General features: G+C 42.6%; 1 protein-coding gene across 1 annotated transcript in view; it reads right to left on the reverse strand.

Annotated features, from left to right (window-relative positions):
* The window catches only part of USP13 (ubiquitin specific peptidase 13), a 124,320-nt gene that overhangs the window by 34,194 nt on the left and 75,635 nt on the right, over positions 1-14,491 (reverse strand). The window contains exons 11-16 of the mRNA XM_022571596.2: positions 14,153-14,278; positions 12,888-13,041; positions 10,326-10,500; positions 4,656-4,744; positions 2,146-2,268; positions 760-786 (exon numbers count right to left, since the gene is read on the reverse strand). Coding sequence (XP_022427304.2) covers positions 760-786; positions 2,146-2,268; positions 4,656-4,744; positions 10,326-10,500; positions 12,888-13,041; positions 14,153-14,278 — 694 coding nt within the window. The remainder of the gene's footprint in view (positions 1-759; positions 787-2,145; positions 2,269-4,655; positions 4,745-10,325; positions 10,501-12,887; positions 13,042-14,152; positions 14,279-14,491) is intronic.

Consider the following 14,491-nt stretch of genomic DNA (forward strand, 5'->3'; position numbering starts at 1 on the left):
AGGTCTAAGCCATGTGATCAATCACGTAAAGCGTTTGCAAAGTAAAACACGTGAACTTCTAAATTAACAACAGTGTCTCCAGAAAGGCTTTGTAGACAAAAAGATTCAGAGTATTTTGTGTTACACACTCCTCCTTCCTGCTAATTAATATCTAAATATTCACTATAAATAGTTTATTTTTTTCATGTTCTTTAGAAAATCAAGAGTATCAACTCTCACAGGTAATTACAAGAACTAAACGACTACAAAATTGACAAACAATCAGATAGGACTAACACCCTTAAGAGTATTAATTAATACTACCAAGTCCTGTCAGTGGTAGACCTTCATTATGTGTCCAGAAGCAGGAGTGGAAAAAGTGACAGGCCACTGTGGCATCACTGCAGAAGGAGGCCTACTCGGGGCCAAAGAGGGAAGAAATGGCATCATTATCCCCCGTTCGCACACGAGGAAACTGAGGCTCAGAGAAGTTAATGATTCTAGATCACACAGTCACAAATGGCAGAGCTGAGATACCAGCTCAGGGCTGCTTCGCTCTCACACTAATGTTCACTCTCCTGAACCACAGGGCCACCTAATCACCATGTCACTGGTTTAGATTTGCTGCTACCTCAACTTGCAGACCAAGGACTGTGCCCACCCGGAAAAGCTGCACATACACAGGTACAGAACAATGCCCCTTTACTGAATCCCACAGACAAATGAGTTAGACCGGTAACAACAGTAGGACACTGAGAAAAAAACATAAAAGATACATACGGTCTATCAACTGGTTCATCAGGCGATCTGGAAATTAAAGGACAGGGAGGCAAGTGAGACCAAACCATGGCAAAGTGTTCTGGAGAAAGAAAAAGAGTTAATCCGGAGCACTTGCTCACCACCACCACCCTTTGAGATCCCACACTGTTGTCAGCCCCTCCATCCCCCCGTCAGACCACCCCAGCCTGCACGACATAAAGTCATTCCAGGAAGGAGGGAGAATACCAGGTTTCAGGCATTTAGAGCAGATAAACTGGATGCTCTGCTTATCATCTTATTGAACTAAATAATTTCTCTCCCTGTACTTCTAAGAACTCTGTATAATTACAAACCAAGGACTGTTACTGAACATGAGAGAAAGCAGGAGCAATGGTAATAAACCATCTTGTATTTCTCTGACACTCAAGACTGATCTCTTCTTTCTAGAACCTCTTTAATGAACCACCTGTACCCCACATAACCCGGGCTGCCCCACCTACAGGCCCCTTCCCTGCTCTGCGTCCTCTGTAATTTAGCATTTAGAGAATAATGTAACACAGGTGCCGACGCTGAATCCTAGCTTGCTCCTCCTGGATTCACCTTACCCCAACATGGTCACCAATAATATACACTGCTCAGCTGATGGAAATCCTGCAGTGGCAGGGCCCCCAGCCATCTGGCACTATTAGCTAACGTACCTAATTAACTCATTACGAAGGTGAACAGTAAACAGGTGGGCAAACAAAGCCAGAATGAAAGTGATTTCACCAGAATAACTGAGCTAATAATGAAACCAAGATTTCTCCACGCTGCTTTTGGACTCACAAAGGCAATCATCTGTTGCATGTCCTTTTCCCTTTAAAAGTTAAGTATTTTGAACAAGGACTACTTTAAGGTTCAGAGAGTAAGAGAAACCCAAACCACTCCCTTGCTACGAAGCAGTGACAAAGATGGGGAGGTGAGACATGGGCAAGATTTTTAAAACCAACACACATGGTTGAATTTCCCTTTTCGGTTCTCTAAAGGTACTCCAAGGATACAGCTCCCCCAGACGAAGAGCCCACTGAAAACACACCCCTTCTATTCCCCACAGGCCCAGCAGGGGAAAGAGGGAGGCAGGGAGGGAGGCAAAGTCAGAGGCAACGTAACCTAAAAACTTTCTGGAGATTTGCTGCCCTCTGCTGCCAGTGATTTCCACGGGCCCGTTTCGACCACTCACGATGGGTCTCTGCGCCTCTTCCCATGACAACTGTAAGCTTGTTGTCAGCCAGGCTTCACTTCTGTGTGTCCACAGTGGGTTGCAACACAGGAAGGCACCAAGGGACATGGGAGTGGTGGAAGAAAAGGGACCATTCCAGCAGAGGAGGGGGGAGGGGTCGAGAAGGTCCTCCTGGCAGAAGATGGTACCTTTTGAGTCATCAGGAATAACTACGGGGGGGCTGATGTCCGGAAGTTCCTCCTCTCCTGGCTGTAACCCCCTGGCTCGGAGATGGTTGATATCAAGTAGGTCTGGCATATCAATAGAAACATCTGCAAAACGAGAGAGATTATATTCACTGGGCTCTCCAAATACCCACAATCGCCTCCTAAATCCAACACCATTAACTCTATGCACAAGTGTCTAGGCAGAGCCAAGGGATGCTTTACAGTTCCCTGGAGTAAATCACGGGACCAGAAGACTCACTGAGACTGATAGGATTTTAATGCAGAGTCAGGGGAAACACAGAGGCAGGGTTTCACACTGAACAAGAACAAACGAGGGAAACCAGAGGTTGAAAACTGGGAGCCCATAGAACACTTGTAGACACTTTCTGCTTGATGTTTTTAAAATGTTGGCAACAAATTCCAATTTTTAAATTGGAAAATGTAATTCAGAAGTCCAGATTTCCAGCTCATTTTGAAAAACAAACACCTGTAGCAGAGTCTCACGCGGCAACAACCGCCTGGGGCTGATCTTTAGCTCCCACTCTAGGGCACCGTGTACCCTCCGTGCCCGTCCGTCACAGACCCACCACTCCCACGACCCTGAGCATCACATCTGTGCTATTCTGATTCTTATGGCAGAGAAATGTTTTCCTAATCCACGTCTTCATGCAAAATGGGAACACCCAAGAAAGACCAAGACTGCTATTGCTACCTGTTCCCTACACCCAGCCTACTTCTCTCATTTACATTATCACCCTGTCATTATTAGGCATCTGAGTTTGCAACCTGTAGTTTATGCCTTTTCTCAGATCATGATGGGTACTGTGATTATTCTACCTAAGGTAATAAAGAATGAAGCTTTAAAGAAATTAATTGAACCTCAAGTGTATTCGTCTTGAGGAACATTTTTTTTTTTTAACTTCTCAGCCCAGTTGTCATTGTGTTGACTTACTCAAATACAAAATGTATCAGTCTAACAACCTGTTGAGATTTATAACTGCACACATTCGGATATGGTCATAGTGGAAAATGGGTTCAAATGTTGGCAGAGGACATGTCTCTCGGGCTAGCAAACAGAACCTGAAAATACTATCCCCAAAACCAATTATGATGCTAGGTATGTAAATCCTATTTTTAAAACCACCACCCAAAGAAAAGGCTTAGTTAAAAAAAATTTAAATCTCAGCAGACAGCAAAATCAAACACAATGTCTGACCAACAAAATCAATACAACTGTTCCTCAACAGAAAATTTCAGGTTCATTAAAGAAAGCTTTGAGGCTGCTTTAATTTCAGCAAGACTGTGAAATCTGATCTGAGTTTTTTTATCCTTTACCGATATTCGAAGGACAAAGAAAAATAAGAAAACTGTTTCCAAAGCAGTTCAAAGTCTTTAGAAGTCAGTTTTCTCTCTCAGGTCCAAGGAGGAAAGGCTGAGTGACAAGCAGCCTGCCCTCTGCCCTCCTCCCTGCCCACAAAATTATTCCACCAGGAAAAACAGGATAAGCTACAGGCTCACACGCTGCATAATGCCGCGTGGAAACAAGTGCTATGCAAACTGTTAGTGCCAGAGGTTTCTGGGAAATCACTCCCTTGACTTTACATTCTTTTCACTTATCGCCTTCAGATGAGCAGATGAGTGCTTAATTAACCAGCATAGGGACTGATGGTTGTTTTTTAAGTGCTCAAAAACATAAAAACTTTAAAAGACTGGCAAACAGTCTGAGGTACTTGCTTGAGAAATCAGAGGGTAAAACTGTACATCCTTCCATGGCCCTGAGGACAGCCTAGGAACACCTTGATATTCGATCGAGATGATGGAGAAAATGTTCCTCTGCATTGTCTGGAAAGCTAACCTCTAACAATGGTCAAGGGCCTTTAAGATTAGCAAGAAGAAAGCCCACTTCAGCCAAAGTCACGTCCCTTTCTTGACTTTTTAATACAACTGACTATACTCATGTTATTATTAACAAAATGCGTATGACTTAAGCAAATGTCATTAGCCACACCTGCCTGCTTCAGAGGCAGAGGCGAGATGCTAAGAAGAGAGTATATTTTCAATTACTTGCACCTCCAAGCGTGGTTTTCGGACCAGCAGCATCAGCCTCACCTGGGAATGTATTAGAATAAAGCACCCCTGGGCACCCCCCAGCCCCAGACCTGCTGAATCAGCACCTGCATTTTACCAAGATCTGTTAAAGTTTGGGAAGCATGGTTTGATAACGTGAGGCTCCTGTTTTCACTCTTAGAATCTGGTCATTCCAGAACCCATTATTAGAGGGATGGGTTAGCATGTGGCAATAATTTTTTTTTTTTTTTTTACTATCAGTGCTTATCATATATTCTTATCTTTCAAAAGAGAAAAGTGGGAATCATGGAAAAAGAATGAAATGAAACTGTTTCTGGCAGCCAGCCACATGGGCTCTTTCACATGCCATGTTTTTTAAATAGCTAATTTGATGTTACAAGCAAAAGCATGCAAAAGATACCTACCAAATTTTTTGGGAACCCAGTCAAGACCAAAAGTGAACTTCTTTATCTGCACTACCAAGTATTCAGGGAATGAGGCAAAGCGAGATGTTCTGGGAAACACAAGGGGATTAGATCAATGAAACAAGGCAATAAGAATTATAAATACAGTTCACGAAGCATCAAAAGCTGTGTCTGAGGCACACCCAGCAGTTCCAGTGGCTGCACTGAAAAGGAGGAACACGCACACACACCCGAGTGGACACACACTCACCACCTCACCGTTCATCCTGGCCTTTTCACGAGAAGAAAATGTTTAACAGAGGACCATGTTGTCCCTGAGGATGATTTTGGGCAAGTTGCAAATTTATTACTTTTACTTTGCTGTGGCATTTTATATTTCTGAAAAGTGGTTTTCAACCATAAACATTTGTTTTCTTCTAAAACCCTTGCTAGAATTTAGTATATGTATTTGTAGGTGTGTGTGGGCACCTGTGCATTGTGTTTGTGTAGGTTTGAAAAAGCTCCCCGAGCAATCCTGACACACACCCAACCTGCTCCCACTAAGAGTCTCTATCTGGTAGCACAGAGTTGCCATAAGGAGGGTTTATTGGAAATTTGGTTGAGGCTGACTATTGGAAATGCCAGGGCCTCATTAAAATACTACTGCACCTAAAACCCATGGCCACATGGATCCTAAAGGTGTGTGTATATAGCTAAATCTGGGCCTTAAATTAAAAAATTAATATATATGGTCAATGTCTTAAGTTTCACTTCAGACTTTCAGGAATGCTTAATTGCCTGAACGTGAGTTTGATAATTTTATGCACAAACGATTCAACTTATACACCAAATTCATGCCCCGGTTCCGGCTCATTCTCTCCACACTTATTATCTTGTTTATAACGACCATTTCCATTTAAGTGTCAATGTGGGTACAGTAGGTATATGGAAAAAAGAAAATCAGCTGTAGGCAGATACTATAGGTACCTTTTAAAATAAAAGATTCTAGAACATGCTCCTTACAAACTCTACTTTTCAAATCTAGTCACTGCCTTCTACGTGACATGCATCTTCCCAGAATTCAGAAAACAACGCTAATGCATTGCTGCCCCCTAGTGTACAAGAGAAGCCACGGTTCAGGGGCAGAGGACTGTCCAAAAAGTGTCAAAAGGCTTGGATGCTACTTAATTCACTCCAAATTGGACCCTTTTTGAAGCTTCATCTTCACATTTACAAAATAGATTTATTAATAATTTCTACCTGCCAGGGCTGTGCAATGTTCATGAATGACATGAAACCACCTGGCACACAAGACTGTGCTGTGTATATCTAAGGAATCAGCATGATTATTTTGTCATGAAAGACCTAGAATCCACGAGGCCCTGGACACTGACCTGGTTTGTCACTGATCTGTATTTTGCCACAGCCAAGTCACTTAACCTCTCTGGATCTCAAAATCTCCATCACAAGGAGGATAGAAGGGTACAGGCAATAATATAAGGGAGTTCTTCAAAAACCAGGAGCTGAACTATCATTAGCCTGCCTCACTTTCCAGAAATTATACATTACTGCTAATTAGGTTTTCCTATCTTCTGAGAAGCAGTAATATCAATACATTATCACTCTTAAATATAGATGAATCCTCAGTTTCACCAAAAACCAAGAAACTCCATCTGGTATTTTCAACCACTGTAAAAATGTCCTCTCTGACCCCTTCCTCTTACCACATTCACTTAAAAACTGGAAAATATATCATAGTGAAATCAACCAAAAGTCCTCAGTAACTCAATGATTTCCAAACTGTGGTTCAGGAGCCCAAAGACTCCTGCAGTTGCTCTGCAGTCAGTATCTGGGTGAGGAATCAGCCGGTAATACCATGGGGTGGGAGGCAGTGGAGGAAACTCGAGGCTGGTCGGCTGGGGGGACTGGCGAGGGATAATTTAACACATCACTTTGTTATGGGTAGCTACCAACCTAAGAGTACCAGAAAGCAGGTTAGATGGTGCCCACATTATATTTACCCTAATAGGTAAACATTCCTTATTCATCTTTGTAACCTCTATAGGGTCTTAAGCTGAATCACACATGTAGTGACTGCTCAATATAAATGTGTTCAATCTCAACGAATACTTGGCATTCATTAATTAGAGGCTTGGGACATCAAGTTTGTTAAATCCAGCAAAGTTATACACCACTTACCCTCTTATTCCTAAAATCATTCCTGGAATTAAAATTTTTCTTGAAAAGTTATGTATTTAATAAATACCATTAGAATATAAATCATTCAAAAAGGTCTAGACAGACACAGAGCAAATTTACCTCAAAGAATTGTTACGGGAACTGAGTTAGGACATAAAGTGCTTAGAACTTTATGTCAAGTGCCTGACAACAATACTTTATCTATTGACAACTTATTATTATTTAAAATATAACAATTGTTCACTTATTACAATTCAGGCAAAAACATTATGAAAGCCTTAAATATATATAAACTGTCCCTCTCCCTGAAATTGACTATTTTATTGAAAACCTGGTCGCTAAAAAAATACAATTCTATCCTTTCCACTAAATATGTTGAAAACATGATAATCAACCACAGTCAAATTGTACAATCCAAGGCAGAAAAAAAAGATAAAAGTAATGTAATAACAATTACAGTATATATTTACTCCGCCAGACACTGTACAAAGCATTTTATGTAGCTTATCTGTCTTAATCCTCACCTCAACCCTATAAAGAAAGTTATTTTATTATTCCCAGTTTACATATAAGGAAAGAGGCTTATGGAGGTGAGGTCACTTGGCCAAGGTCACATACCAATAAGTTCTATGCTGAGGATTCCAACGCTGCCAGTCTACCTAAAGCTTGTGCTCTGGAACCCCACACCGTGCTTTTCTCTTCGTAAATGATAAAGGTCAAGACAAAATCTCTCCCTGTTGACCCTTAATCCATGAGCTGCTTGAGGGGAGGAACTAGGTCTTGTTCAATTCATTGCCCAGAATATACTAGATGAGCAATAATATTTGCTGGGTGAATAAAATTTCCAAACACTAATATTCTTCCCAGTCACTGTCTGTTCAGGACCAATTAAGGGAAGGCTCTTTATGTCTGGTCCATATTGACCCAAGATCTACCAACAGGACATCTTTTGCCTCTTCCTGGCCTTTCAGACTCTGGGTCTAACACAGGAAAAATTCAAGGCTCCAAATTAACATAATAAGGAGATAATGTCTATACTATTGGCAATAAGAAAAAGCAAGAAAAAAAGATCTTTTAGGAATCCACTGAACTGGTTTCCCCAAAACTATTATTTGAAACATGATAAGGTATAATAAGGAATAAACAAGGCTATATAAGGATTATAAAGATACAAACATAAGCAAGCACGATAAGAAATATGCGGGCAGTGCACAACACAAGGATTAAGAGTTTAAACTTTGAACTTGAATGAATTCCAAGTCTGCCACTTAGTGGCCAATTACTTCTTTTATTTCCTCGTCTGTAAAATAGGGAGAATAATGCACCTACCTCGTAGCAATACTAAGAGGATTTAAGTGATAACTGATGGGAAGCACTTAGCACATAACCGGGAATAATAAATGTGCCATAATGGTAGCTGCTTTATTACCCTAAAACATTGGTTTTTCCTTTCCCACAAGACCAGTTTTCAATTATCAACAATTGTGATACATCCAGTATTAACTTTCTTTCATATGCATTTAACCATAAGAGCATGTGTGTATGCAAAAGACAGAGAAAATTTAATATCTACTGTTAAGGCTTAGAGAAAGCAGAGACCCCTCCTCAAGGATTCTAGGTTAATTATGTTAGCACTGCCTACAACTAAATATTTTATAGCATTTGAGGAGAAAATCAAGTCAGCACGCATTATTCCTCCACTCGGGTGTAAGAAGGAATTGGGTGGTGACTTTGCCCCAGGATAGAATGCAAGCTGGGAAGTGGACACAGGAGAAGAATCCAGATCTCCCAGGGATCAGAAACTGTCTCTGTGGAAAGCTAACACCTCCTAGCTCCACTTTAAAGATGGGCCTTTTCCTAGTGATGAGAAGGCTCCTTCCCTAAGGCCCAGAGAGTGACATACTCTCTGGGCCTTAGGGAAGACTCGCCACCACTTTACTGAAGAGCACAAAAGGGTGACCAAGTGGACAGGGCAATGAAGACCACTCTGCAGCTCACATGTGATGTTGGGGGCTTTCTAAGCCTAGAAAGCCTCTGATCACCTCCACCCCATACAGTATCAGAATTAAAGCACAAAGAGAAAAGGATGTTTGAGGAATCTTCAGCCTACTGTCAATAATTAAATTTAGGAAAATAAATAAAAATCAACATGCTGTACACAAAGTCACAATGTTGTATATATTTCAAAAAGTTGAAAGAAAAAAAAAAGTTGTTTCCACCACTAATATAATATAGTGTGTAGCTTTCTAACTGCCCAAAGATGTGTCCAAGTTGTAGTGAAGTGAATCTCGAACATTTAACATGCCAGCTCACCAACTGTTATCTTCAAGGACACACACAAACATACGCATGCACGCACACACACACACACACACACACACACACTCCAAAACTGAGCAGTCCTCGGATGAAAACTTACCCCACAATGGATAACGGATAATTGAACTATTATTAATCTCAGTTAGACATGAAGAAACTTTTTAAAGGAAATTATTGTAAGAAAATATGGCTTTTTTTAAGCTCTTGAAATAAATTCTTGTTTTCCCATTTTTAACACATGAAGTCGTCATCTGAAACAGAGGCATCCTGAGAGATGGCTGTCACACACAATAAGTAATTCAGGTTTGACTGCTACTTGAAGTTGGGATAAACACAGCCAGCAGTAGCTCGTCCATGCTTCCCTACCCTTCACATCAACAAGAGCTCAGGCATAGCCTAGAAGAAAAATGGCTGAAGAATATCTAGAAGTAGTAAGACTACCAGAGCCTAACTTTTAGACCTTCCCCCTTTTTAGGCCACTGTAAATACTCTTTCTCCAGCTATATGAAGTGTGCCGGCAAAGACTTGACAGTATTAAATCAATTAAGGTGTCAAGTGGAGAAAAAAAAATTTTTTTTTAATGTACCTGACAATAAGGCTCACAATATAGAAACAGAACATCTCCTGACCACATCCTGGGCAGCTCATTGGAACAATGCTCAGGAGCCCTGATATCCACTTTGAGATGCCCTGAGACCCCGGATCTCCAGGCAGGTACACAGCCACCAAGTTCTAAGCCAAATCTTTCATTTTGGAATCAAAAATCTATCACAGTGGAGTATAAATACTTAAGACTGTCATAAGTATTTTTCTAATTTCTTCATTAATATCATCTTGCCATGGATGGGGAGGGTTCTTGGCTATACCCTTGACAAAAAAAAAAACGAAAAGAAAACGCAAATTCCCTATAAAGGATAAACTACAACCTGGCTTTAAAAAAAAAAGCATTCCCTTGCACATGATACAGATTACAACAAGCCTGTTTTACTGGACAGGTCTCACACAAGTGAGGTCTACAACAACTAGCGTTGTGTAAATCATAATCCCATCTTGCCACACATGAGCAAGCATGCAGACCTGTACAATGCCCCCCAACCCTCCCCTAACCCGGTCCCCACCTCTCAAGGCCCCCTCCTTATCCTACTGCCACCACACAAGCACGCACACACTTACTTCACACCCGCAGACTTTGCTTGTAGGGCGCTGCTCCAGAAATCATCAACGTTTTCTGGTTCAGAAAAGGCCTGAAGGCAGGCACTAAATGGTATCTTGGCACGAACCAGCTCGGGAAGGGATCTTCTGTTTGCTTCTGCTTCCCTTCTCGTTAGTTCATAGGCAATCAGTTCATCTGAACAAAAGAGCAAATGAATGATTTTGCAATCACTTAATTTCGTGAAATGAAAAAGACCCCCTTGAACAATGAACCATCTTCACTGAAGGTTTCTGGGGTGGGGCAGGATTGCTTACTTGCTGCCCTCCACAGAACCAGAGGAGCCTGCTGAAATCCTGTTTAGAGTGGCACTGCCAGGATGCATCGAGCCATTCATAATTTTTTGCCTGTTCCCCTTTGAGACTGACGGGAGGGAACTGTGAACTCCAGCCCAGGTGAGAGGTTCAGACGACGCATGTGCTGTTAAGTGATTCACGAACCTGGACTTTCATTTGTCCAGAGGTCAAGGCTGGTTTGATCCCAATACCACCCTCTAATCACAAAGTCTTCACACCAGAGAATTTCGCACTGAAAGAAATCCGAGGGCTCACCTCTTCCCGGCCCTTCACTATGATTAGAGGTCATGGAGGGTGCAGGCTAAAGAGCAGGATGAACTATAAGGACCGCAGTTATCCAAGGCACCCAGCCCATGATCCTACCCAGCACTGCCAAGACAACTTCGTGTTGGTGTTACCCGACACTGCAGAGAGCAGAGCAGCCAACCTAGAAGGCCTTTCTACGCTATCCCTGTTCAAATGGTTACACACCAAGGGAAAAAGAAGTGAGTGCACCGTGAACTTCCCAAGAGTCAGCAGATCTGCTCTTGGAAACTACCTGTAAGTCAAAATTTTATATAGATTTCAAATGGACCTTTCTGGGAATTTCTTTTGTTACAAAAAAATCCCTTCTGATTTATCAGGTTTTAGACACACTGATACACCTTTGTGTTTTCTTAAACACATCTGAATATGCTTTTACAGTTCATTCCCCAGTCCAAAATCAGTTTATGATGGACTTCTATCTAGGATGCTAGCATTAGGTGTTCCCAGCAATCAGTTTCCTGAGACTAAATTTTAAGTCTCATTTCTGCAAAAAGAAAAAAGATTTACCACTCATAAATTCTGAGTTAGGATCACAGAACTGAGCACAATATGTTAGTATCCCCAAGGTAGGCAAGAGACAGCAATTAAGCCTAGTGCTAAAAAGGAAACAAACCAGACACCCCCACCCCCATTTCTACTTTGTATAATGAATAAGAATTTAAAAACCGGTCAAAAGCTGCATGAGTTTATAGAAAATGGAAATCGTTTCATCTTAAAATCATCATAATCACCATTTTCCAATTAACACAATAAAGTAACTACACCCCAAACAAACAAACAAAAAAAGGAAAAAGGCCAGCCAGGGAGTCATTAAACCTTACAAAAATGACCAGTTCACAGGAAATAAGCAATCTAGCAGATATTTCTCCTTTTTCTGCTTTTAAGACGTTAATTCTAAGAAATACCATTCATCTATCCTGCTTGGGAAGAACCAGATCGGACTGACTGAAGGAACCTTCCCCTGAGGTCCCCCACCTTCCTCCTGCTTCCAAGGTCCAGAGACCCTTCCAAGGAGCCTCGCCCCACAAAGAGCCCTGCCACACTTTATCTCCCACAACAGGCATCTTACTCGGATGCCAAAGCTGGATTATTTTTAAGAGGCCTCTCTCTGCTTGAATGTCTCACATCAAAACATGCAGCTCTGGGGCTTCCCTGGTGGCGCAGTGGTTGGGAGCCCGCCTGCCGATGCGGGGGACGCGGGTTCATGCCCCAGTCCGGGAGGATCCCACATGCCGCGGAGCAGCTGGGCCCGTGAGCCATGGACGCTGAGCCTGCGCGTCCGGAGCCTGTGCTCTGCAACGGGAGAGGCCATGGCAGTGAGAGGCCCACATACCACGAAAAAAAAAAAAACCATGCAGTTCTGGGGCTTCCCTGGTGGCACAGTGGTTGGGAGTCCGCCTGCCGATGCGGCGGACGCGGGTTCATGCCCCGGTCCGGGAGGATCCCATATGCCACGGAGCGGCTGGGCCCGTGGGCCATGGCCGCTGGGCCTGCGCGTCCGGAGCCTGTGCTCCGCAGCGGGAGAGGTCGCGGCAGTGGGAGGCCCGCATACCGCCAAAAAACAAACAAACAAAACAAAAAATAACATGCAGTTCTGATCACTCCCCTCAGACCTTCCACACAACTTGTGAGTGATAATATTAAATTACAAATAATTTCCTCTAAATTAAGCTGCCTCTAAACCAACCAGTTGGTCAAATTTATAGGCACTGAAGTAGGTTCCTTCCATAAGCCCTCCACAAAAATGTCAAAAGAAAGTCACATGGGGACTGAGGAAAAGATGAAAAGAGACATTCAAACCAGACACCGTCCGGGCTGGGTCTGCTCCTGACATGACTGCAGAGACTGAGCTGCAGTATCGCTGACTTGAGGGTTTTCATGTGTGAAGAAGCACACTGCTCATTTCCCACTTTAGAACGTTACCCTTGTTGGTTGCCGCCTCCATGGCCACAGGTAACTGCATCAGGTAATCCACCCTCTCCGTGTAGCGGACTTTTCGGGTCTGACAGCACTGAATACGTTCTTCCACCAAAAACCGAAAAACATCACTTGGGTTTTCTGAGCCAATGCGGTTCCTCTGAAGGTTGGATTATAACAAGTTAGTAAATTTGTGGATATTAAGCCATGAATAAAAATTAGCACAGAATCAAATATAAAGCTGATGTAAAGATCTGGTGTTACTAAACGCTCCCCCTGGGCATGCCAGTTCACCAGAGTACAGGAAAAGACTGGTAGTTACCTAAAGTCCAAAAATGGGAGATTGGTTAAATACAGTTCATCATGTGAATTAATATTATGCAGCCATTAAAAGTCATGTCAGAGGGACTGACCTAGAAAGAATTAGAAGAAAGGAGATGTGGAAGCCCAGCTAAAGAGAAAGGGGAAAAAAAAATCAAGGACTGCCTTGGAAAAATTAAGCCATGTATGATACGATTATATAAATGCACTAATGTAAATTATACAGAAATAAAAAAGAAATCATGCTATATTCCAGTAGGCGATGACGTGGCAAAACGTTCACAACAGGTTAAGTGAAAAACACTGCTCACAAACCAACACGTAGAAAATGGATAGCACCTGGAAAATGACTAGGGGGGAAGGGTCAGAGACCAAAATGCTAGCACTGCTTGTGTGTGGGAGCAGGTAGCATGGGAGGTTTTGATTTTCTCCTTTGTGCCTGTTTCCACAAGGAACACATCTGTCATCAGGAAAAAAGTAGTTATTTTTTAAGAGAGGGGAAAAAAGGCTTTACTCATGAATTCTCAGTGGCCTTTAAAAAACCACAGCATTTATTAATGTGAGTCGACTCTGCTCTGAGCCAAGTGACCATCTCAGAGTGATGGCAGGAGGACACCAAATACCACGTGGGACTCTGAAGGAGCTTATCACAGAGACAAAAAACAAAAAAGGCAAATGAAATAATGGATAAACACTCCCAGAACACATTCAAATTAGGAGGAGAACAGAGAGTCCCACAAGTGCCCAGGAGGCCGGGCATGAGGGGCAACTACATCAAGCGGTCTGAGCAGAGAAAGGCCCAAAGATGCCGACTCTGAGGGAGCCTGGCCAGAGAGAGATTTAGGTGGGGAGTGGAGGGGCGGAGCATTCCAGCCACACCAGCAGGGACTGCACGCAGGGGTGGGCACACTTCTTACAACCCTTTTGAGCATTTCTGAAGACTGACTTACCTCTACTAGATTCACCAGGTGCAAGAAAAATTCCTGGGCATCCTGCTGTCTGTTGGAGGAGAATTCCGGGTGGCTCCTGCTCACAAAGGCCTTAAACATGCGTGGTGAGATCCCATTCTGTTGAGGCTAAAAAATAAAACCAACTCACAATACTTTCATACACATTAGCAGCACTAAGTGGGAAGCAGAGTGGGGATTAACATTAGCCCCGATTTCAGATAAGAAAACTGAAGCCCCCGTTAGCTAAATAGTGATAGCAGCCAGCATGCACTGGATGTTGATTATGTACCAGGCACTGTGCTATGAGCCTGACGTGAGAACAGGATGGGGCTCTTCCTG

Source organism: Delphinapterus leucas, chromosome 4, assembly GCF_059928025.1.
Source record: "Delphinapterus leucas isolate spDelLeu-1000000601 "Yukka" chromosome 4, BTC_Dleu_Yukka2, whole genome shotgun sequence".
NCBI lineage: Eukaryota > Metazoa > Chordata > Mammalia > Artiodactyla > Monodontidae > Delphinapterus > Delphinapterus leucas.